Raw genomic sequence first — 21,668 nt, forward strand, 5'->3', positions numbered from 1 at the left:
CGGAAGCGCGGCCCCGGGAGGAGCTGGCGGGCAGAGAAAGGTGGCTGGCGGCCAGCCCCGCCCCTACCTGTGTAAGCCTATCCGCCCGCGCCTAGAGGATAAAAGCGGCCAAGTCGCCCGGAGGTCAGCGAATTCGGCCCCCTGTCGCCCGCCGCTCGGTCCAGCCCGGCCCAGCCAGCATGTCCATCCACTTCAGCTCCCAGGTCTTCAGCTCGCGCTCCTCCGCCTTCCCGGGGCGAGGCACCCAGATGCGCCTGAACTCGGTGCGCCCCGGCGGCTTCGGCGGCAGCAGCATCAGCCTCTACGGCCTTGGCGCCTCGCGGCCGCGCGTGGCAGCGCGCTCATCCTACGGGGGCCCAGCGGGCGCCGGCATCCGCGAGGTCACCATCAACCAGAGCCTGCTGACCCCGCTGCAGGTGAACATCGACCCCTCCATCCAGCAGGTGCGCCAGGAGGAGCGCGAGCAGATCAAGACCCTGAACGACAAGTTCGCCTCCTTCATCGACAAGGTGAGCGGCCCGCGCTGCCCCAAGCCAGGATCCAGGCCCCAGCAGCCGCCCCGCAGCGCACGTGGGCCAGGGGCTGGGAGGGCTGGTGCCTGCTCTCTTTCCGCCGATATCTGGGACTGTACCCTCTCCATGAACCCTGTAGCTATTTTTGTCCCCCTCGGCCTCCAAGCCCTCTCTTCCAGCAAGCTTCCCAAATCTCCCTGCTTTTTCCTCCGGGAATGTGTGCGTGGGTCTGTCCGGTTGTCCTGGTGGGCTGTGTCTGTGAGTCGGCTGGGGTTCTTGGGCAGCTTTTGTCATCTGAGTCAGGTTGGGAACTCCAGATGCCAAGGCCAGGACTTCTTTCTCTGGGCCCCCTTCTCTGAGAGGGGGCTGTGCGGAGTCAGAGATGGGGCAGGGTGAGATTCTCCCCTCACCCCCACTTATTATCTAGCAGATGCTGGAAATAAAGGGCTGGAGGGAGGCAGACTCCTGGCCCCATCGGCCCCACCTACCTGGTCCTCCATCCTCCTTTTGGTGGTAGGAGGTGAGGTTATACTTGCCCTTGGAGAGAGCCCATCTGGGGGCACTGAGGGTCCCGGGGAAGGGCCATTTAAGAGGTGTTTTTCCTCTTATGTCCCAAAGGGGTGGGGCATAGAGATGGGGGGGGGGAGCGCACTTGTGGGGCTGGACCCAAGAACTAAGGGCTAGCCCCCTGGGCCCCTCTGGCCAGGGCCTCCCCCCTGGGCGTAGAGCAGGCTTTCCCTTTCCTGCCTTTGTGTACCTCTCTGCTTCCCTGGTCCCCCATGTCCTCCTCTCCTTCACCCTTCAGACTGTACACATCCTTCAAGTTCTGGGGCAGCCTCCGCAGGAAGCCCCAGGCCCAGGTTCCCCCCGCTGCTGCTCGGCTGCAGCCCCCAGATCCTGCTGCCTGAGTTGCTGGTTTTGAGGAGGCTCGCTTCCCACCACCAGTCATTTTGGTGCTCCTTAGGGACTTATTTTACATTGGCTTGATTGTAGCATCCTGTCCTGAGGCTTTGTTGGAGAAAGAGGGAAGGGGAGAGAGGATACTGAGAGAGGAAGAGATGAGGTCCCAGCCTGAAGGGAGGGGGCCCGAGTCGGGCTGAGGACACAGACAGGAAGGGGGCAGCCGTTCAGAGAGGGAGGTGGAGGCCATCGCCTGTGATGCGATGGGAAGGAGAGGAGGGAGGAGACCCTAAAGCACAAGCACTGGCACATGTCAGTGACCTGAGCCCTGGACACACTCTGAGACAGCTGAGACAGAGAGTATCCTGGAGGAGAGAGCCAAGGGCTAGGGGCCCAGGTTGGGGGAAGAGCCAGTGGGAGCGTGGATTCTGCTGGATGGCTGGAGACCCTCCCAACCGCACTGTGGGTGGCACGATCTGCCTCTCATGAGTTTCCTTCTCCCGCCCCTTCTAGGTGCAGTTTCTGGAGCAGCAGAACAAACTGCTGGAGACCAAGTGGGCACTGCTGCAGGAGCAGAAGTCGACCCAGAGCAGCTGCCTCCTGGGCATCTTTGAGGCCCAGATTGCTGGCCTGCGGAAGCAGCTCGAGGTCCTGCAGCTGGACGGGGGCCGCCTGGAGGTGGAGCTTCGGAACACGCAGGACGTCGTGGAAGACTTCAAGAACAAGTACTGCCCCGCAGTACGACCTGCCGGGATCCATGCCCTGGGCCCATGTGCCCCTCTCAGCTCACCCTCTGCAAATCCTCTCTGGGTCAGGGGTCAGGGGGTACAGCTGCTCAGAACAACAACTCCCAGAAGGGAAGGTCTTGATTAACACATTCCCTGCTTCTCCTCTCTCCTCTTTGTCTCTGGGGGCCGTTTCCAAGTCGCTCTGGTCCTTTCTTCTGACTTACTCCCAGTGAAATATCTCAGCCTAGCCCTGATCTGCACTGCTCCCTTCGGAAGCCTGACCAAGGCCCAGGAAAGGGCAGGGCAAGAGATGATGTGCGTCAGAACTTGCATGACCCTCAGATTATTCTAGAACAACTCTGTTTTGTTCCCGTGCAGAATTAGAGTCCAGAAAGTTTCAGGGGCTTGATCGAGATCGCATAGTAGGTCACTGGGAGAGCTGGGGCTTGTTTTTGGGCCCCTGACTCCCAGGAGGCGACCTGGAACCAACTTGGGAAGGAAAGAAGCAGAGAGCATGATCATTGTGAGCGATGGGAGGGGTTGTGGGGGCTGGGGGTGGGTGCGGCCAGGGCAGGAACCAGAAAGGAGGCTGTGAGGAGGGGCAGGGAGTGGGAGGCTGGAGGCCGGGAAGGCTGGGTCTTGAGGACAGGCCTTTGAGGTGCCTGCTGAACTCTCTGTTCACATTGAATAGAAACCAAAGCCAGAGGCTGGGCCGGGCATCCCTGCCCAGTGGGCACTCGGGGTAATGAGTGAGTTCTGTGCTCTGCCTGGGGAGATGTATGACTAAGCCGGAGCAGGGACACTGGCTTTGACTGGAGGTAGAACAAACAAAGGCCTCTGCAGAGAGTGTCTCTCCATTCCCAACCCCGCCCCCCATCCCCACCCCCGACTTCCCTAGGGCAACAGTCAACAGGATTAATCCCACGGCAGGTGGAAGCAGACCGGTGCAGGACAGGGAAGGCCTGGGACGACCCGTGAGCCCCTGCTGTCAGGTGTGCATCTGTGCACACAGACCCCCCCACCCAGAACCCACAGAGCACTTTCCTGGGGAGTCAGGCTGAGGTCCAGGCCGGGGCTGAAGGAGGAACTGGAAGGGGTCCTGAGTGCAGCTGCCCAGGGAGCTCCTATCTGCACATCCTCTGGGCCCAGTGGCACAGCAGGGGTGGACAGACGGCCTCGCAGATATTTTCCTAACTCTTCTAGAGGCCCTGGGGGAGTGGGACTTTGGGGGTCTGGGCTCCTGGAGGGCCTCTGCCTGCCTGAGCATCTTGCTCCCCACTAAAGTTGCCCCACATCGCTCCTGCTGTTCTCCAGAAGCTCGTGGACACTGCTGACTTTCTGTTTCTGACACCTATTTTGAATCCTCAAGTAAATACTGGGTCAGGCCCACCTGCCCTCTTGCTCCGTGCCCTGCTTTGCCGGCGTCCTCCTATGGGCAGGGGGCTGGCTCCTTGGGAGAAAGAGGGATGGAGGCGGGGGCTCTGGGAGTAGCGATGGGCGCTTGTCACCTAGTTGGGGGCTGGTTCTTCCTCCTTCCTGAGTCCACAAGGTTCCTCCTCTTCAGGCCCCTTCTTCACCCTCAGCGGGTGGGATTAAGCAGGTTAAGGTGTGAGCTCAGGCATCCGATGGCCAGGCTTCAGGTCTGGGCTTTGCCACTTAGCAGCTTGGTGACTGGACAGAGGACTCAGCCTCTCTGTGCCTCTGTTCCTTTCCCTGCGAATCATAGCACCATTGTTATGGGATTGTTGTAGGGATTAACGGAGAGAATGCAGGGATTAACTGAGAGAATGCATGAGAAGCACAGAAAGGGGCAGGCCCCGTACAGAGTGGTCCATAAGCTTGGCTGTTATTCGTCTTCTCACTCCCGGTATATGCAGCCTTTGTCCTTTGATTCACGTATGTTCCCAGCTCCCTCACCCCCATGCCTGCCAAGACTCAAAGCCCTAGGAACAGCCATATGGAAAAGTCAGGGACATTTTGTTTCGTAGCTGACACCTGTTTTTTCGGGTGTGTCATTAAGGAGGGGGTAAAGGTGATGCACGGCAGACTTTCACACCTGGATGTGGGGGGATGGAGGCAGAGCTGCACCAACACCATGCTCCCCTCCTTTACTGCAGGTACGAAGACGAAATTAACCGTCGCACGGCTGCTGAGAATGAGTTTGTAGTGCTGAAGAAGGTGAGGGGGTCAGACAGGTAGGGTGGGTGGCATTGTAGGAAGCACAGGGGACAGGGGACCACATGCCTCTCACCTGAGCAGCCAGTAGGGACCTGTGGTCAGGGTCTGGCTGGGTCTATAAGAAGGGAGCGATGGGCTTGGAGAAGGAGAGATCTGGAAGCCAGCCATTTATAAGCCTGCTTCGTGTACGTATGTGAACATATGTGTCTGCATGTCTGTGTGTGTGTATTTGCGGGTAGGTGTGTCTGGCGAGTCACTAGACTTGTTTCTGGGCTTTTGGAGGGGTTAGAATTATGACTACAGGATGGAGGTTAGAAGGGACGATTTCAACCCCAAATAAGGAAGTGCTCTATCAGAACATTTAATTACAGTTGAGGGTGGCACATGGCATGCCTGAAATATTTACTGAATGAATGGGATGGGGTGCCTTGAGGCAAAGTGAGCTCCCCGTCCCTGGAGGTGTGCAAGTGAGGTCAGAAGGCCTTAGGAATATCTTAGAGGGGATTGACTTAAGATTCTGATTCAAAACACACTCACTCAGTGTTCCAGGCCCATCCACAGAAATGTAACCTGCCCCGGAGTGCTGGGCCCTTGGAGATTCAGGGATGAGTGGAAGTGAGCCCTTTCCACAGGAGCTTAACCACAGCAAAGGATGGCTCTCAGGGGCCCAGACTTGCAGTGTTATCTGTTGCCCACCTGCCTTATATCACCCATGCTGCAAGCTACATATTTAGGCTAGAGGTTTGCCATCTCTGGGAGCGGTGTCCTGGAGTCTGAATGATTTCATGCTCTCCCATTTGACGGATGAGAAGCTGAGGCTGATAAAGTTGAGGTGATTTGTTCAAGGTCACATAGCTAGTAGGCGGCAGAGCCGGGGGTGTGTCTAAACCACTAAAGCCTTTAGGAACTGGTAAAGCGCTAGGTTTGGGGCTTCAGGCTGCTCTGGGCTATCAGCGCTGAGTAGGCACCTCCAGTCCTGGGTCTGCGCGGAGATGATGTTCCTCTCGAGCCTGGGCGGGTCCAGTGGAGGGAACTTCCCACCATGGGCGTGTCAGGCAGCCTGGAGGAGCTGTATGTTTCTTGGTAGAGGGCAGCAGTGATTGGTTCTGGGGGTTGGACAGTACTGGCTTGCTCCCACCCCTAAGTGTTTCTCGAACTGAGGACATGGTGTCCCTCTCCCCCTTCTTACCACCACCCCTCCCAGGATGTGGATGTTGCCTACATGAGCAAGGTGGAGCTGGAGGCCAAGGTGGACGCCCTGAATGATGAGATCAGCTTCCTCAGGACCCTCTATGAGGAGGTGAGGACCTCAGGGTTGGGAGATGTGCCGCAACCTGCATGTCCTAGCCAGGGGCCTATCTGGTCCACCCCCTGCCTCTGGGTCAGCTGGGGTGTGTGTTGGGTGCATGTAGGGGAGTTGACCCTACTCTTTATTCTTTCTGGATTCAGGAATCCATGGTGGGCGAGGAGTTCAGTAGGAGCTGGAGCCGCACACCAGGGTGGGATGATCATTTGTCAGGAAGGGGGATTGGGACGGGCTGGAAGAAACCAGGAGGATGTTGAGGGATCCGGGCTGTGACAGGGTTCACAGGTGGGCTGGGTGGGCTTGCAGGGGAGCCTGAGTCAGGAGAGACTGGAGTGCCTGAGGGTTTACGCCCACCGCTCGGCCACCGTCTCTGCCTGCCCCTCCCATCTCCCCTCCTGCTCACGCTTGCCCTGCCCTGGGCTTCCAGTTCCTTTCCCTCAAGGGGATTTAAAAACCTCTTCATTCCGTCAGTGTGAGTCTCTGGCCTTAGGCAGAAGATAGGGTGGCCGATCATCTGGCTGCTCTGGGACACAGGAAAACGTGAGGCAAATTACAGACCAGTTCTCATTTCTCTTCAGTCTGGTCTTTACCTGCACATCCAGCCTCCATGAGCAACTCCGAGAGAATTTCCACATGTGTTAATTTCAGGGGCTGGATCCTTGAGGCTGACTTTGGGTACTTCTGGTCTCAATGTGGGCCTTCATATGTCTATCACATGTTATATATATGTGTGTGTGTATGTATATACATGTATATATAATTATTTTCCTCTCATTATGAAATACATACTCATTGCAGAAAATCTAGAGAATTAAGTAAAGCATAAAATTGAAAACAAGTTTCCTATACCTACTCTTATCTTGATACCTACCTTTTCAGACTTCTTCTGTGCATATATACACATAGAGATATAGAAATACATATATTTAATAAAATAGAATCATACCTTTTTTCATGTAACAGTATACCACAGATATAGTTCCCTGTCCGTAAATACGGCTGTATCATCGGTGTTAAAGGCTGCAGAGCGTGCATAACAGGGTGGAACATGACTTATTTTACCCACCCCTTAGTGACCCCCTTCACAGCAGAGCTCAAATCCAGTAGCACCTCGCAGCCAGGAGCCACCGCAGTTCACCACACTCTGTCACTTGTCTGTCCGCTGTGATCCTACCAGACTCTTTGATTTCAGAAGGTGCTAATGGGCTTTTCTGGGAGCCAGGGCTGGTGGAGCTGTTTAGTAGGTGCTGGGTCTGTGCCCCCTGGCTACCTGGTGACTCACTCCCACTCTGGCCTCTTCTCCCTGTTTCTTTCCCTAGTGTGTGGGGAATCCCAGGATGGGCACGGGGACAGGGATGGGTCATGCCCCAAGTCCTGATGTTCTGTCTGGTCCCTACAGGAGCTGAAAGAGCTGAAGTCTGAGGTCTCAGACACGTCTGTGGTCCTGTCCATGGACAACAGCCGCTCCCTGGACCTGGACGGCATCATCGCCGAGGTCAAGGCCCAGTACGAGGAGATTGCCAACCGCAGCCGAGCCGAGGCCGAGGCCTGGTACCAGACCAAGGTGGGTGGCCGCTGGAGGCATATTTTCTCTTCCTGGCAGAGTCCTCCGTGGCGGCTTCCCTTACTCCTCACCCTGTCTCAAGCCTTTGGGGCCTGGGTCCCACTGTGCTGACAGGCACCAGGGATTAAATCTGTGGTGGTCTCCAGTGTCCTGGGAATAAGAGGAGGAATAGGCCAGGTCCCTGCCCAGGGCAAGATTCCAGCCTGATGTGGGGGGAGAGGGCAGAGGAAATGGACATGGATTAATAATTATTATAGCTAAAATCTGGCAAGTAAGCACAATGCTAGGCAAAGTTTCAAATGTTTTACCTGTATTGACTCATATAACCCACAGAACAACCCTGTTAGGTAGGCACTATTATTATCCCCCTTTTACGGATGAAGAAACTGAGGCATGGAGAGGTTAAGTGATTTGTCTAGCTCTGCACAGCTAGCAGATGGAAGAGCAGGGACCAGATCCTGGGTCCAAGGGCTCCAGAGCAGGTTTAATCGTTATATGCACTGGGTGTGGGCAGGGCAGCTGACAGTACAGGTGCTGAGGGAATGGGCGGGGAGGGGGTGTGCTGGGGCAAACCAGTGATCTGGGGGAGGGAGCCTGAGGGTTTAAAAGCAGCATAGAGCAATGTCTCTGCAGAGATAGGGAATCATCCATGGTGCGTGGGAGGACACATGCATGCCAATAACGACTTACTGTGTGACACTAGGCCAGTCCCTTCTATTCTCTGGGGCTCATTCTCCTCATCTGTAAAATGGGTGGTGCTGACGAAGAGGTTAATAGGTGAGGATCTCAGACTTCCAGTGATTCTCCAGCATTAGGACATAATGGGAATGGGAAGAGCCCCGGGATCAGTGGGAATGGGCCCGGTGAGCCATCCTTGTCCTCCCCATCCTGGCTGGCAGGAAACTGAACCCCTCCCCCACCCCACTGTCCGGGAGTCTGGCCTCCTGGCATCGGGCAAAGCTTGCTGGGAGTCAGACTGTCCCTCCCTGGGAAGATAAGCTGGGAGGGCTTGTCACTCAGAACCTGGGGCCTTCCTTGGGTCGGGAGAAGACAAGTCACCTGTAATCACGGCCCACCCCTTGCCATACTCTTCTGTGTGGTCCCTCCAGTTTGAGACCCTCCAGGCCCAGGCTGGGAAGCACGGGGACGACCTCCGGAATACCCGGAATGAGATTGCGGAGCTGAACCGGGCCGTCCAGAGGCTGCAGGCTGAGATCGACAGCATCAAGAAGCAGGTGGGCACCAGCCCTTCTCCTTGGGGCATGTGAAGGGCAGCCGGCTGGGACCACGCTCAGGATGAGGAGAAGGAGGCTGGGGGCGAGGGTGTCAACCCCGTCCCTGCTGCTCTGGGGACGAGGCTGGTGCAGCTCAAGTCTCTCGGGCCCACCTGTGAGCTCTCTAGGACGAAATGTTCTTGGCCAGGTCCTGCTTGACCGAAGGGAGAACAGGAGTCCTAGCTGGGCATAGAGCTTGTGGAAGGAGCCTCAGGCTGGCTGGCTAGACTAGAACCACCATTCGTTACCACACTGGTACTGAGCCCTCTCCTTGCACCTAGCTCTGGGTGCGATGTGTACCTGGGGGAAGGGGTGTGGGGGGGTGGTGGGCTGGAGGCCAGCAGAGTCCCTCACTATGGCTCCCAAGGCCCCGCCCCACCTGCTGACCTCACTCCTCACCACTCCCTCTCTGGCTGTGCTCTTGCTTCCTGTAGCTTACATTTGCCAAGCATCTTCATGCTTCAGGGCCCTTGCACTTGGTGTTCCCTCTACCTGGAATGTGGTCCTCCCAGCTCTGCACATGGCTGCCCCTTTCTCACCCCTGGGGTTTAGGACAAAAGACCTCTTCTCAGAGATGGCTTCCTCAGCCACCCAGCCGCTCTCTCAGCAGTCTGTGTGAGCTTCCTGAAACACCTATCACTCTCTGAAATTTTCTGTCTTATTACTTTAGTATTGACTTATTAGGTAAGACTTATTAATTAAGTATAAATAAGTATTGTCCCCTACCTCCACTGGGATATTACAAATGCCTTAAGAGCAGGGGCCCCCATCTGGTTCACTGCTCCTCCCTTCCCAGCACCGGACACATAGTCAGGGCACAGGTCTCAGACGACAGACTGATGCGAGGAGGTGCTGTGAAGCTGGGGTGGGGGGTATTGATGAGGAAGGGTCCCCCAAGCCCTGACCAAGGCATGGGGGTGGTCGGGGCAGCTAAGCCTGGGCGGGTGTCTGCAGTGGGGAGGGAGGGAAGCTGATGGGTGGTGACTACTTTCCAGATGAGCTGGGGGACGGGATGTGGGGGTGATCTACCCAGAAATGTCCTCCCCTTGGAGCCCTGCAGGCCTTTTTACATGAGGGCGAGGGTGGAAACTTTCTCCTGGCACAGATTCAGGGCTGTGAGTCACCGGTGCAGCAAGCCAGCATCCAGACCTGGAGGGGAGGCACAGAATGATGAATGGCGGTTTCCTAAACGCCGCAGCTTCTGCCACATCCGGTTCTCCTCTTACCCAACAGGGCAGAGCCAGACCCTGGAGCTGCAGTGTCTATCACTGTCGGGGTCTCAGAGGCAGTGGCATGGCCTTGCCAAGGGGGCACCAGTGTGACAGGAAAGGGCACTGACCAGTGGATGGGGGCAGAGGGCATCAGCCAGCCTCCTGGGCAGGACTGGGGGCGTTGGGCAGAGAGGAAGAGTGCGTGCTCTGAGGGGAGAGGGTCTGAGGGCAGAGCACGGTTGTGAGAGGGCAGGAGGAGGAGCACCGCGCTAGGGGATGGGGATGGTGGCTCTCGGGGCTGAACAAGAAGCGGCTCAGGACTAAATAGGCTCCTCTAGTGAGGGACGGGCCATGAGAGAGGGAACACTAAGGCCAGGCAGGAAGCGGCAGCTGCTGCTCACGTCCGTCGTGAATCACGCCACCCCTGCCCAAACCTGGGGCCTGTTGACTCGGAGTCTAGGGGTTCCAAGCAGCGTCTCTGTACTCCAAGTCTCCCTGTTCTGGGCCTGTTCCAAACTGGTTCCTATTTTGAAGGTGTTTTTGGTTCTGGTCAGCTGCCTGAAATTTGAGGACTAAACTAGAATCCCATAGCCTTGGAACTCCTCTAGCTAGGGGTCAGGTGTGCGGGCATTTGTAAATCATAATAGCATTTACTCATAATAGTGATCATAATAGCATTTATTAAATGCTTGCTGTCTACCAGACACTGTGCCAAAGACTTTTGTATTATTTCATTACTTGCAATATCTCTCTATACATACTGTGATGACTGCTATTTTAGAAAAGAGGAGACTTTTGGCTTAGAAGGGTTGATTCATCCAAGATCACATGGCTTGTAAGTGGCAGAGCCAGAAGTGGAAGCTACGCATTGGGTATCAAAACCCATGTTTGAAACCCTTGGGATTCCCTGGTGCTTGGGAGAGGAGGCTGGTGCCAGTGAAGCCACCGTCAGCAAGGTGCCCAGATGCTCACTGCAGTATGGGGAAGCAGGAGGGCAGTGGCTGGTGAGGCCTGCCCCCCCAGCTCAAAGCCCCACTACTCCCCACAGCGTGCCAAGTTGGAGGCTGCCATCGCCGAGGCCGAGGAGCACGGGGAGCTGGCCGTCAAGGATGCACGTGCCAAGCAGGAGGAGCTGGAGGCCGCCCTGCAGCGAGCCAAGCAGGACATGGCCCGGCAGCTCCGGGACTACCAGGAGCTCATGAGCACCAAGCTGGCCCTGGACATCGAGATCGCCACCTACAGGAAGCTGCTGGAGGGCGAGGAGAGCTGGTGAGGACAAAGAATCTGGAGAGGGGATCCTTCTGGGGCTCAGTGAGGCCTGGGGCTTGACATTCATCCATTTGCAAGCATTTCCTGTGTACCCTCTTCTGCAGGGCACTGCGTGTGGGAAGTGCAGGGAGGGTACAGATGATGCTTGCTTCTTTGCCCTTGATGAGATGACTTTCGAGAGGGAAAGACCATATGGTGTAAGCTCAGTGGGAAAGTTGAAGTAGTAACAGCGCTTTCGTGTGTGTGTGTGGGGGGGGCGGCTATTAGCAAGGTTATCTTATTTGATCTTCAGAACACATCAGGTAAGCAAGACAGGTATTACTGATTCCTTAGTGTACGAAGGGGAAATTGTGGTTAGTTTCATTAATTGAGGGGACAGGGCCAGTGTGCAGTCAAGCTCTGCTGATTCCTGGTCCAGGCATCTTCCATGGCGACAGGCTGCTTCTCACTACATAACTGAGGGCTAAGTCACGTGGTATTGACTGAGCGTGGTAAGGAGGTAAATTTCCCCTGTCTCCAGAAATATTTGCATACTCACCTGCAGCCTGAGATGAAGCTGGGTTGGGTTAGTCTTCCAGGGAATTCTTCACAAAAAACCCCACATCTATGTCCATTAAGTTGGGTCTTCATTAGTACCTTGATGGCTTGACTCATTCAGTCAACAGACAAGTGGCCTGGAAGCTTCCTAGTGTCCCCATCTCTTGCCCTTGACCTTTGCCCTGCCCCCTTCCAGGATTTGGGGCTGCAGCTGGGCTTCCCTCACTCCCTCCACTAAACTGAGGCCTCTCCTCCTCCCTGCAGAGTAAACTCATCCCCAAGGCCAAGGGCTTGGTGACAGTGGAACTGTGAGTCACAAAACAAACACCCAGCTGTCTCGGATAGATTTTTAATTTCCAGGGCAAGATCTGTTTCAGCCCCACAGCCTGCTTATAACCACCCCCTCTCCTCCCTCCCCACTCAGTCCCGGCTGGAGCTGAATTCACTCAGTCAACGATTCACTAATTATTTCAACACATATTAAGTAATTACCGTGTGCCAGACCTCATGCTAAGGACTGGAGATGCAGGAATCAATAAGCTCCAGCCTGCTTTGAGGATTTTATGATCTGGTTAAGAGAGGCAGCCATCTACATAAACAACGAGAACAGCTACCATTTACAGAATCCTGTGTGCCCAGGGCTTTAGGTAACTTATGTTATTTAGCCCTCACAAACAACACTGAGGTTGGTACTGAGTTAGGCCCCATTATAGGTGAGGAAGTGGAGACTCTGAGACATTCCCAAGGTCATGTAGCCAGTAGGCAGGAGGGCCAAAGTGAAGAGGCTGAAGGAAGGCTGAACGTGTGGGGACAGAGGAAGGAACCTCAGTTCTGCTCGGGGCCTGGACGGAGGGGTGCGGGAATGCTTCCTCCAGTGCTGAGGAGAGAGCAGCCCTCACAGGTATCTCCTCTGCCCCAGGATGACCGGAGCAGGAGTGGGAGCCGTGAACATCTGTAAGTCCTTGGCTGCGGGCCCATCACCTATGCCGTCCACACTAGGCTGGGTCTATTGGATGGCACATCGGCCTGAAGGCCTGGCCTTCTGGAGGCTGGGAGCCTCCTTCCCTTCAATAGCTTTCAGCAGGGGCCTGCAGCTCCCATCCAGAGAGGCTCAACAGCCCAGGAAAGCCATGCACGGGACAGGGTGGGTGGGGGCAGTGTGGAGCAGCCCTCATCTCTGTCTGAGGCTCCTTCTGGGTTGGCCCCTGGCTGTTGGTGGGAAGGGAGGTGGGTGGGAGGAGGGAGACGGGCAGCTATGGCAGGAGGGCGGGGGCCTCGGGTAGTGGGCCTCACGCTGATGGAGACCTCCTCCCTTCTCTCTCAGCTGTGGTCAGTTCCACGGGCGGTGCTGGCAGCCGGCTGACCTTCGGGGGAACCATGGGCAGCAATGCCCTGAGATTCTCCAGTGGTGGAGGGCCTGGGGCCCCCAAGGCCTATTCCATTAGGACCACATCCACCCCCGGCAGGAGCACCCGCAACTGAGCCGCTGGTGTGGGGAGACACCATCGTCTCAAAAGGACCTCCATCCCTGGTCCCATCCCTGGTCCCAAGACTGCAAGGCAGTCTGAAAAATGATGTCAGAATAGCTTCCAATAAAGCAGCTGCTTTCTGAGGCTTGGGTGAGCCCATGCCCACCACCTGGTATCCTGGCTTCATTAGGCTGGGCAGGGAAGGCGGTGGGGAGGGGAGGGCTCGAGAGCACAGGGTCTGCCCTGATAACTGGGACAGCACAGTGGTAACATGGGGGTGCTGCTCTATGGAACTTGACTCTTATACAGAGTGAGGCCTTGACCCCTCCCAAGGCTGGGCCTGATTCCAGCTCCTCTCCTGAAGAAGCCCAGAAGCCCCTGGAAGTTCTGGCTCTGCCAGGAAGTGGGCACTGGAGTCCTCTCCTGCTGAGGGGGTGGGAGAGCTGTTTGCACCCACCCGCTCCCCCAGCCAATGCCCTGTGCTGTCAGAGAACATAGTAAGAAGTGAGAGGTGAGAAGTGTGTGGTGAGAAGACCACACATTTAGCGCCCTAGGTCTGGGTTTGGGGTGAACCAGCCAACTGGCAAATCAGCCCTTCCTGGGAGAGAGAGGGAGCCAGGCGGGGCATAAAGTTGTCCCCTGGGAGACGCAACCTCAGTCACCGTGGGAGGGTTTAGGAGGCAGGGGAAGCAGCAGCAGGTCCACACTGGAGGGGCCCTGGGACCAATCTGTCCGTTAGAAGCCACAGGCGTCCAAGCCTCCAGAGCAGCCGGAGTCAGGGTTGGCTCTTTGCCCAGGGCTGGGGGAAACCAGTCATTTAGACTCTTGGGGATGGAGGGGAGCTGCAGAGCTGTGGGCGAGGAGCCCGCCGTCCCTGGAGGAAGTGAAGAGACAAGCGGGGAGAGAGATGCAGGAGGAGAAGGCAGCAATTGGGGCAGGTCAGGCCGGCTGGTTCCTGCAGCGCTTCCGCCGCAAGCCCAGGGGCTTTCCGAGCTCTGGGACCCGCCGCCGGAGGCAGGGACGGTTGGCTCGCGGAGCGGTGTATTTACAAAGCAGAAGGCACCAAGCAAACCGCACCAGGTGGCTACCGCCACTGCTTTGGCCGCAGGGCGAGCACACGCCGGTGCTCACCCCCAGGTTCCCGCTGCAGTGGGCACTGCAGATGCTGCCCGTCACCGGCCGGGAGCCCGACACGCAGAGGTCCCCGCAGACGACCCCGCCCCGGGAGCTGCTGACACCTGCGGGGGGCGGGGGAGGGGAGAGAACAGGGCTGAGTCGCCTCGCAAGGTCGTCACCAGCGGCTCCTGCCTGCGGGCCAGAGTCCCCACACCCTGTCTTCTCTTGCTCAGAGCTCCTTCCCTCTATTTCTATTCCCCCTTCCCCCTCAAACAACCTCACACCTGGGCACTTCTTCCAGTAGTCTAACCTCAAGCATCCTTGATAAACTGTTAGCCCAGGCCCTCCCTGTAGGCTGAAATAGCTATTTAAGTTATCATAATCATTCACTGCCACATCCCCCTCCTTCCTTTCAGGGTCTTAAACTGTGCCCCCCGTCCCTGCCCCCCCGCCTCCTGTTTTTGTAAATAAAATTTTATTGGAGCTCAGCCACACCTATTCCTGAAGTATTGCTATGGCTGTGGCTGCTTTCACATTACAACAAGCTAAGCAGTTGAGCAGAGACTGCATGACCCGCAAGCCTAAAATATTTACTATTTGGCCCTTTAAGAAAAAGACTGACCACCAGGAGCCCCAAGCTCTTATTTCAGAACCCACAGTATAGATAACTTACAGACATTTACAGCACCAATGCCCTTAAACAACCTTGTGGGGAGAGGAAAGAGTCAAAAATTAGTTGGGGGGAGCAGAACTTGCAAATTCCCTCCTCCAAGTAATCATGATGCAAATTAGATGCAAATAATATGCAAACAGGCTCCTAGCTCTAAGCACAGCTTGGAGGATGAAGAGACATCATCCCCACAGATGTGGTCCTCACCTCTGCTCCTCGCCCTCCAGCAGGCGCCTGTAGGTGGCGATCTCGATGTCCAGGCCCAGCTTGGAGTTCATCACCTCCTGGTACTCCTTGAGCAGGCAGGCCATGTCCTGCTTGGCCTTCTGCAGGGCCTCCTCCAGCCCGGCCAGCTTGCAGCGGGCATCATTAAGGGCCGCCTCGCCCTGCTGCTCCGCCTCGGCCACGGCGGCCTCCAGCTTGGAGTTCTGGGGGACAGGGGAGGGTTATTAAGGCTCCTTCTTCTGGATTTAGGGTCAGAGACTAGGTATCCACTGACCATTGACTATCAGAGGAAGAAGGGGCCTTACTTGTTTGTTAGGTCAGGGGTTGCAAATTAGTGCTCTTGGGGAATGTTGGCACAGTGTCCTTAATTTTTGAAATTTAATGTAAAAATCCAAATTCCTGGCTTCTCTTGAAAAACCAGAGGATCCGGCCACACTGGACCTGCATTTCTGTAGGGCCTGCCTCAGTTGGATCTGATCAGCTCTGCCCGTTTGTTTTGTTTTCCAGTTTACCACACCCTAGTGCCTTCAGTACAGCCTGCTCCACTCACTTACTAACCTCTGGGGACATCAAAGTGCGTGGTCAGTGATCTAGAACAATGGGCCAGAGAGGTGAAATGGCTTCCCCCAAATCACATGGTGAGCTAGTGGCAGGGCTGGTTTGAGAGCCCAGGTTTCCTGCCTCTCAGACTGGTGCTAGTTCCTCTGCCCCATTCTGCCCCTGGGACCATGAAAGCCCTGGTCATTCCGTTCCCCTCCACAGCCCTCCCCCTGCACCCCACATTCAGCGGGAACGGAGAGCATTCTCCATGGAGAAGACTTGCCTAAAGTTTGATGTTGCTCCTTTTCCCACACTTTGGCAAGGTGTCTGACTTAAATCCCCCTGCTGCAGGCCAACCCTGTTCTCTTTCTACGCTGAGGGGTGGGCCAGGCTTCTGTACCTGGCACTTGGCATTCTCAACCTCAGCCGTCAGCCTCTGGATCATGCGGTTCAGCTCGTTGATCTCCTCCTTGGTGCGGCGCAGGGTCTCCCCATGCCGGATCACCGTGGCCTTGATCTCCTTGCATTGGGGGGAAGCACAGATGCTCATGGGACACAGGATATGCCATCGCATTGAGCCCCACAGTTTGCACATCGGCCACCCCATCCTGAGAGCTGCCTGCCCTTCCCTTACCCATCCCACCTAGACAAAGGCCAAAGCCCTTTTAGCATCCCTCCTGCTAATACTTTCAGCCTTTAGCGTCCCTGTTCTGGGAAGGGGGCGCTGGACCACTCACCTTGCTGGGGTACCAGGACTCAGCCTCAGCCCGGCTGCGGCTGGCCATGTCATCGTGCTGAGCCTTGATCTCGGCGACAATGCAGTCCATGTTCAGGTCCCGGCTGTTGTCCATCTTGACGATGACCGAGGTGTCTGAGATGTGGGCGTGGAGGACTTGGAGCTCCTCAGGGGAAGTGGGGGAGTGGTAAGAGCTTCCTGGACCATAGCCCCACTCCCGGAAGCCCTCTTTCTCATGGTCCTTCCCCGTCCCCTGCCCTTGCTTCTTCCACAGCCTCACTGTCTGAGTCCCCAGTACAAAGGTGACATCTCCCCTTCAACCCTGGAACCTCTCAGTGCACCTCAGGACCAAAGTCCCAAGGCTGAGAGGAGCCCAGCTCTGAGGCTTGCTGCCTGATTTCAGTCAGGGCCTCTGAAATCAGGCAGCAATTTACAATCTGTGCCTGATTTGTGAATATACAATTTGCGATCATTATCACCACAGTAACCAGGAACAACAGCTTGTTTGGGTTTGGCAGATAAGACAAGAAGCTATACTTTTTCATCTTCTGACAGTAAACCTGCCTCGGGTCCCTCAACTCTGCCCTGTGCTCCCCTCACCCAGGGGTTTCAGAAGCCAAATGGTGGCAAGTCCTTTCCAATGTCCAAATACCATCCTCCTTGCTGCCCCACTGCTCTGTGGCCCCTCACCTCTTTAAACAGCTGCTGCAGGAAGTCGATCTGGGTCAGGGCCTCTGCACTGGCCTCCAGGTCTGACTTTTGCAGGTAGCCGCAGTCCACATCCTAAAGGGAGAGGGTGGTACAGGAGTCTCACTGGGGAGACAGCACAGAGCTCTCCCCACCAGGGAGGGGCACCCCATCAGGCTGGGCACACTCTCTGGGCCCTCCTTAGCTGCTCATTCCAGTGCCTGGTGTCATGGCATTGATGAAGTCCTTTACTCAGTTCAAGGGGTCAGAAGCAGGTCTGGGTAAGGGAGGGGGTCTTGAGGTTTCCAGGCATTTCCTCTGGTACCCACTAGGATGATCTCTCTAGAATGCACAGCTTGCACTATCATGAAACTTAGGTTCTGGTGTAAAATGGCTGTTTTAATGATGATCCACCCCTCTCTGCTCTGGAATCTCATGGAAAGAAATCTAGAGATCTGTGGTCAGAAGAAGTCCCAGGGATCAGCTCTGCTCCCAAGCCAATGTGACTCAGGGCGAGACCCTTGCTTGATCTCTGTGCCTCAGTACACTGATGGCAGTTATGCTGAGTCAAGTCTAAGAGGTGAGGAACAACGGCACTGTTCATGCCAGCATCTCCCAGCTGTTGCTGGCCTGAGGATGGAGCCATCCCCAAGCATTCATGTACTCTTCCGTTCACAAAAATTTATGCAGTGCCTATTTTCTGCCAGGCACAGGGCAGAAGGAGGAGGGAAGCCATTGGCCAGATGGGAGTGACCTTGGATGGTGAATGATTACCCTGCTTGAAGCAGGCAGTGTACTCTGATGTCCAGGGCCACCCAGGGAGCATTGGGGCATTTGGGGAAAGAAATAGGGGAGAGGTTGGGCTGTGTGATTCTGGGGAAGTTCCTCAGCTTTTCTGAATCACAGAGAGCTCCCTCTGCCTCTGTCCTTGGTTCTGAGTTGTGGGACATGTATTCTGGGGTCACTCACCTTCTTCGGGGCCACAAATTCATTCTCAGCGGTGGCCCTTAGTGCCACTTCCTCTTCATACCTGGGGACAAAAAGGGCACAAGTTTCAGTGGCTAGAATTTCAATAGGCTGGGATTTGAAGAGAAAGAAAGAGAATGAAGGCCCAGACAAACACATTCCAGGAACTGGATTTTTTTGGAGGTGGTCATAGAATCAAAAAGTGTCCATCCCTTTCCTCTGGGTACTCAAACCAACCATGTCACCCACTGCTCTTCCTGTTTCAGGGCCAGGGTTGGTGCCTCGCACATTTTTGTAGGGCTCCTCTCTGCTTCTGAAAGGTAATTCCCTGGTGATGGTGGTGGGCACCCTGACCTAGTTCTGGTGGCCCCTTTTCCTGTCCTCCTTACTTCCTTATCCCTACCCTACTTCAGGGCCCAACACAGCACCTGGAACATAGAATAGATGCTCAATAAATGTTTGATAAACTAAAATAAAATAAACACCTAATGATGAGGTAGCTGGAGCAGCTCAGACTCTCTCCAGTGTTTCAACTCCCATCCCAGAAAAGCATTTGATGCTTCCCAGACCCTAGCTCATTTTAGCAGTGTCACTATACTAGATGCAAAAGGCTCTCAGTCATCAAGACGGCTGGCCCCCAACCTCCATCCTGGGAGTGAGGCAGACACACAAACGCACCGTTAAGAACAGGCACGCTCACTCCTCACAACGATCTCTAATCCCTCATTGGCCCTCCAGCTGCTGAGAAAGGTCTGTATCCTTGAGTGGGGAGGGGTGGGGGCCAAGGATGTCCTCCTGTCTGTGGTCTTCCCTTCACCCCCAGCCCTGCGAACCAGGGAGAGGAGGCAAGGACCCAGCAGCTCTGCAGGAGGAGGGTGCCTCAGGAAGCGCTAAGAGCAAGCTGGCCTGGCTGGAGGCCGCCCTGCAGCGGGCCAAGCAGGACATGGCGCGGCAGCTGTGCGAGTACCAGGGGCTCGTGATGGTCAAGCTGGGCCTGGATTTTGAGATCGCCACCTACCGCAAACTGCTGGAAGGCGAGGAGAGCAGGTGAGGGCTGGGCGGTGCTTGAGACGCGGTGGTGCAGGGGCATAGGGAGGGCACCACCTGGGTCCTCGCCAGCTTGGGAGGGGTGGGGAGAGGTGAGCTGGGTATCCAGGGATCTGTTCTCCTGGAGCCAGTTTTTTCCCTCCATCTTACAGCCCCTTAAACCAAAGATCCCAGCTAACGAGCACCTTTGGCACCTGTGATGGGCAATTCATTCACCCCCAGGATCAGAAAGCAGGGGCCAGTTTGTCTATCGAGACAGCTGCAGGGACCAAGGCCCAGCCAGGGGGAGTAAAGTCCCCAGTGTGGGGTGCCTTCTCCTCAACTCTGCCCATCTCTCCTCCAGGCCTGGGGAAGGCAGGGTTTATGGCAACAAGTAGGGCCTGGCTTTTTAACCTTAGGCAGGTAGAGACCCAAGGACTGCCAGCTCCAGCTGGGCTCACCAGTCTGAGGGGAAGGAAAGGGAACGCACCGTGCAACAGACAATCTGCATTTATTGTCTCCTTTAAATGCCACAAAACCCTGGGAGGGAGGTGCTATTATCCCCATTTTACAGATGAGAAAACTTGAGTGTCAGAGAGTAAAAGACCACCTCAAGGACACACAGGTGGAAACTGATTGGATGAGGCTTGAACAATATCCTCCAGACAATTGACCTATCTCCTCTGTGGTCTCCTTCAAAGTGCCCCCCCTCATGGTCTCTAATTTCAAGAAAAGTTTACGCCAAAGACAGTGTAGATCTTCTGCCTTCTCCCTTCTCTAAGAATTCATCAATAAAAGTGAATTATTTGACTTTAAGGCAGGAAGGGTTGAGTTTAAAGGCCCAGAAGGAGTCTTTACTCAAAAGGGCTGAGGGGATCTGAGAGAACCAAGCAGCTTGAGGGATTGGAAGGATTTCTGCCTGTCTGGAGAGGGCCAGGAGTGCTTTGTCTTGAAGAATGGAGAATATTTTGCCTGGTAGATGGATTCACTCACCTGCTTCCTCTTTCTCCCTGCAGGCTTGGCCTGGGATTTGGGGCAGGGAACATCAGTAAGTAAATAATAGAGTAACTTGGGTTAGAGGGGTCAAATCTTAACTCCCCGCCACCTGCTGTGTGTGTATCCTCTTGGGAAGGGAGAAGGGGTCTGCTGCCTGTGTGTCTCCCTTTTGTGGGGGGCTGTTCCCTCTCGTAGTGGTTGTTTCGTGTTTGTGTGTGTTGGGGGAGGGCGTTCTGTGGTCTGCTCTTTGCGGGGAGGATCTCTTGGTGTGTCCTGGGGTGTGGGAAGAAGTTCTGTGTGTTTATCCCCGTGGAGGAGACTCTTTTATTCTCGTGTGGGGAGAATCCGTGTCTGACTTCAGGGTCGGGGGGATTCCCGAGTTTGGTTCTGGGGGATGCGGTCTGTGTCTCTAACACTTCGGGGAGTTTGCACTGCACGTCTGTCTCCTGGGGGAGGGGGGTTGTCTGTGCATCTGTATGTCTGTCTTCGGGGGCGGCGCGAGCCGGGGAGAAGAAGGGGTTTCCTCCTCCACCAGCCGCTCTCAACACCTGCGGGCTGGTCTCAACCTCGGGCCTCTCGGTCCAGCTGCCGTCTGGAGCTGGCCCCGGCGCCCTGGAGACGAGCGCCCCTGGCGGCGGCTGCGCGCCCTGCGGCTCCACTGGCGGTGTCGGGGGCTTCAGCTGCAGCGGCTCCTGTGGATGCTGAACCCTTCCTGCCCTGCTCAGGAGAAGTCAAGGAACCCTAGCTTCCGCCCCAGTGACTTGGCGCTGTGTCTCAGACGCCCCCTCCCACGGTTCTGGACCTTGCTTCACCTTTCCCTCTTGCCCCCCACCTTAGAGTGTAAAGTCTTGGAATGTAGTTTACTGGACCATGAAAGACCCATTCCCAGGGTGGGGACAGGCTGGACGCTGTGCCGCTGGGAGGCAAGGTGTTTGGCTTATCTGGACCCAGCGCCCCACCCCTCTGAACTACCCCACCCCCTCTTTTCCTGGGACTCCTCCTTTGCAATAAAAAGTTATGCAGCGAATGGAGCCTTCTGGCTGTTTGTGCCTAGATTCCTCAGGCTATTTATCTCCAGAGCAAAGACAAAGCTGGCCGGATTTGGGGGAGGGGAAAGAAAAGGGGGCACCCTTTGGTGTGTGGGTCCACGTGACTTCAGATGATGGTGGTATCATAGAACCAGGATCTTAAAGGTTGGTGAGTGTGTGTGTGTGTGTGTGTGTGTGTGTGTGTGTGTCAGAGGGTCCCTGGTGAAAGGGAAAGAAGGGGTTAATTCATGCATGATGGTGGACTTATTCCTAGCCTGGGGTCCACAGGCGGAGTTGCTGAGAACTGCATTCATTCATCCACTCACTCACTCTACAAGCGCAAAATGGCCTCTGAGGGTCAGGCATAGTGCTTGGTGGGCAAGACACTCTAGTCCTGGGCCTCTGGAGATGACGGTCTGGTGGTGAGGCAGGCCACAAACCAGGACATGGACCAGAAAGACATACAGTGAGATAGGGATGAAGGTGGACCTCCTTCCGCTGCCCTGGCAGGGGCGCTTGAAGGCAGGCCCTGGGGAAGATGGCCCTGGCAGATTGGGGCTGGAGGACATAGACACAATTGGGTGGCCCAGGTTTTAGTTGAACAAGTGATCTGACTGTGGGCTGGGAACAGCATACCACGGTGGAGGAAAACATGGGCTTTGGAATCAGAGACTCCAGCTTTGCTTCTACTTCCAGATCCATGGTGTAGTGTCGGAGTCCATCTCCAACA

At 55.7% G+C, this 21,668-nt stretch overlaps 1 protein-coding gene across 4 annotated transcripts; it reads left to right on the top strand.

The window, feature by feature from the left end:
* Window positions 1-97: 97 nt before the first annotated feature.
* KRT7 (keratin 7) lies at window positions 98-21,668 on the top strand. 4 transcript variants are annotated; one of them, XR_009505372.1, is made up of 10 exons: window positions 98-509; window positions 1,926-2,137; window positions 4,258-4,318; window positions 5,523-5,618; window positions 7,024-7,188; window positions 8,298-8,423; window positions 10,722-10,942; window positions 18,712-18,935; window positions 19,931-19,962; window positions 21,635-21,668. XR_009505372.1 is itself a non-coding variant. In XM_059935935.1 (9 exons), the coding sequence occupies exons 1-9, from the start codon at window positions 180-182 to the stop codon at window positions 12,959-12,961; spliced, it is 1,404 nt and encodes a 467-aa protein (XP_059791918.1). In that variant the 5' UTR covers window positions 98-179; the 3' UTR covers window positions 12,962-13,116. The 4 variants fall into 4 exon arrangements, 1 of the variants encoding a protein (XP_059791918.1); XR_009505371.1 differs by lacking the exon at window positions 21,635-21,668 and adding an exon at window positions 20,496-20,930; XR_009505370.1 differs by lacking the exon at window positions 21,635-21,668 and having other exon boundaries at window positions 19,931-20,930.

This window comes from Balaenoptera ricei, chromosome 10, assembly GCF_028023285.1.
Source record: "Balaenoptera ricei isolate mBalRic1 chromosome 10, mBalRic1.hap2, whole genome shotgun sequence".
NCBI lineage: Eukaryota > Metazoa > Chordata > Mammalia > Artiodactyla > Balaenopteridae > Balaenoptera > Balaenoptera ricei.

What these genes read in the sequence shown, in the direction of transcription:
- KRT7 (XM_059935935.1), top strand. Translation starts at nt 180, where the DNA reads ATGTCCATCCACTTCAGCTCCCAGGTCTTCAGCTCGCGCTCCTCCGCC. An exon ending in AGGCCTGGTACCAGACCAAG is followed by an intron (nt 7,189 to 8,297) that starts GTGGGTGGCCGC and finishes TGGTCCCTCCAG; the next exon opens with TTTGAGACCCTCCAGGCCCA. An exon ending in TCGACAGCATCAAGAAGCAG is followed by an intron (nt 8,424 to 10,721) that starts GTGGGCACCAGC and finishes TACTCCCCACAG; the next exon opens with CGTGCCAAGTTGGAGGCTGC.